At 52.7% G+C, this 2,528-nt stretch overlaps 1 protein-coding gene across 1 annotated transcript; it reads left to right on the top strand.

Moving 5' to 3' along the window:
* Positions 1 to 570: 570 nt before the first annotated feature.
* Positions 571 to 1,839, top strand: LOC123176169 (BTB/POZ and MATH domain-containing protein 1-like; the record flags this gene model as incomplete). Its single annotated transcript, XM_044590516.1, has 2 exons — positions 571 to 881; positions 969 to 1,839. Coding segments are annotated over 2 exons (1,149 nt in total), but the record flags the coding sequence as incomplete, so codon positions are not given.
* Positions 1,840 to 2,528: the final 689 nt, after the last annotated feature.

The raw sequence follows: 2,528 nt of genomic DNA, 5'->3' as shown, positions 1-2,528 counted from the left end.
ACACCGGCAATGACCGGTATCCATCGCGCCTCCACGGTCCTAGGACCATAGGAGACGAGGCGAATATATATCCTTCGGTATTTTAGATGTTGATATTTTTAATATAAATTTGATCCAAATTTATAAGTTTGATCGCCGATAAATTTTCCTATATATGCAAGGAAAAAAAGATAGGATAACCGAGGGACTACTGAATTCAATATTGATTGGTGGTTTTCCTGATTGTATTGTATTCTCTCCGTTCCAAAATAGATGACTCAACTTTGTACTAACTTTAGTATAAAGTTGAGTCATTTATTTTGGAACGGAGGGAGTACTTCTACCCGCAAAAGAAGATTGTATTGTACTTCAAGAAACGAGAGACAATCGTCAGAACGGACGGAAACACCGGAAAAAGGAGGCTCTGGTCGTATCTCCGGCAGGTCTTTTTTAACATTCCTTATGTGGCCCTGGGTAGACCCCGGGGACGCGTTTTTGGTCCTGTATAAGCGTACGTTCACCGGAGCAAAATAAAACGCGACGAGTCCCCCAATTTGATATTGATATTTCCCCCCACGAAATTCTCCTGAGCTGGTCCAACTCGATCGACCTTTACAGCCCAAGGCAAAAGATCGATCGCGACCCCAGAAGACCAAAATACAGGTTCGCCGTTCACGTGCGATCGACACGCGCGACAATGAGCGTCGCCGGCTCACCCGACGCCGCCGGTACGCGGACCGTGTGCATGGCGCTCAAGATCCCGGCGACGACGGCCAGCGGGACCGGAACCAGGCCTACATCGCGGCCCGGAGGTTCGCCGTGCTCGGCTACGAGTGGCAGATCGACTACCACCCCAACAGTCGCTACCCCTACCACCGCCGTAAAAGCCGGGTCAAGCTCCGCATCAGCCTCGTTCGCACTCCCTCGCCGGACGCCGGCGCCGTTACGGACGCCGGCGCCGTTACGGCCGCCTTCACTTTCTGCCTGGTGGATCCTAGCCGGACGCTCAGGCCCTTCCGGGAGGTGGCGGCCCATTGCCCTGGGTCCATGCAAGGGACATCCCAGGAGGTCCTGCTCGTGTCCCGGGCCGCGCTGGAGGCGTCCGGCTACCTCCCGCGCGACGGCAACTGCTTCGTGCAGTGCAAGGCCGTGCTCTCCCGCGAGACGTACACGTATGGTGGCGACGGAGCCGAGATCGCCGCCCATCCCCGTGACCTGGGCCATGACCTTGGCGACCTCCTGCGGAGCCAGAAGGGCGCGGACGTCACCTTGTTCATCGGCGCCGAGTCGTTCCGCGCGCACAGGTGCGTGCTCGCTGCGCGGTCGCCGGTCTTCGCGGCCGAGCTCGCCGGAAACCTGATGAACGACGCGCACGAGGTAAAGGACACGGACGCGGACGCCTTCCGGGCCCTGCTCCGCTTCATCTACACGGACGCGCTGCCTCCAGAGATCGAGAAGATGGGCCGCTGGCCGGAGACCAGGAAGGAGGACCAGGAGGCGGTGTCGATGGCGCGTCGTTTGCTCGAGGCCGCCGACCGGTACGGCGTGGAACGGCTCAAGGTTATCTGCGAGGAGAAGGTGTGCGCCAGTGTTGGCGTGGGCACCGTGGCGACCGATCTGGTCCTGGCGGAGCGGCGTGGATACAAGAAGCTCAAGGCCAGGTGCATGGAGTTCCTGGTGGCCAGCCCGGCGGACATGCTCGCGGTGGCGGCGGCCGGGGGGTGTAAGCTTCTCGAGGCGACCTGCCCCTCGGTTTTGACTGAGATCCTCACGGCTGTCGCCGCTAGGAGCTGCCAACTCGCACTGGGAGGTGGTGCACTTAGTTAGCTGTATTGGGTGCAAATTGTGAGAGCGTGGGGGAGGAGGTGTCTGTTTTCTATGAGCACTAGTAGATGTCTTGAATAATTACACTGAGCAATTTTGTTTGTTTTTTCGTCTATCTTTTTTTTTCATGTAAGTGTTGTTTGACGTTGTTTGTGCCCCTAGACTTTTTTGCGTTTGTACTCAGTAAACTGCCATGTCAATTACTATGTTCTCTTCCCATGGCACCTCGTTTTTTTTTTTGCCATGTTACATTGTCTTGATTTTGTGGAGACAAATGTCACCCTATTTTACAATCTGTAAACTGCCATGTCAATTAGTCGTGATTTGTCATCATGAGACTTGTGATCGGATTAGTTGCCAGGAGTATCGATAGAGTTCACGCATCATCATGGAAAATTTTAGAAATCGTGATAGTCACACGGCAAAGTATTTTCACGCACACTCATTCAAAACACGGCAGTTTTAATTAAAATACCATGGCAAGTTTTGACACGAATGTGCCATGGCATTTTTCTTGTTCATACCTTGCTTTTCAACCTTTTGTGTCCTCTTCACACTCGGCAAATTCCTCATTCAGAACACGGCAATTTTAATTAAAATACCATGGCAGTTTTTGATATGAATCTGCCATGGCAATTTTCTCATTTTCATACTTGATTTTCAACTTTTTGTGTATTTTTCACGGATGGCAAATTCCTTATGCAAAACAAGACAATTCTTGATAT

Source organism: Triticum aestivum, unplaced genomic scaffold (genome assembly GCF_018294505.1).
Source record: "Triticum aestivum cultivar Chinese Spring unplaced genomic scaffold, IWGSC CS RefSeq v2.1 scaffold243343, whole genome shotgun sequence".
Lineage (NCBI taxonomy): Eukaryota > Viridiplantae > Streptophyta > Magnoliopsida > Poales > Poaceae > Triticum > Triticum aestivum.
This window is presented reverse-complemented; position numbering and strand designations above follow the sequence as displayed.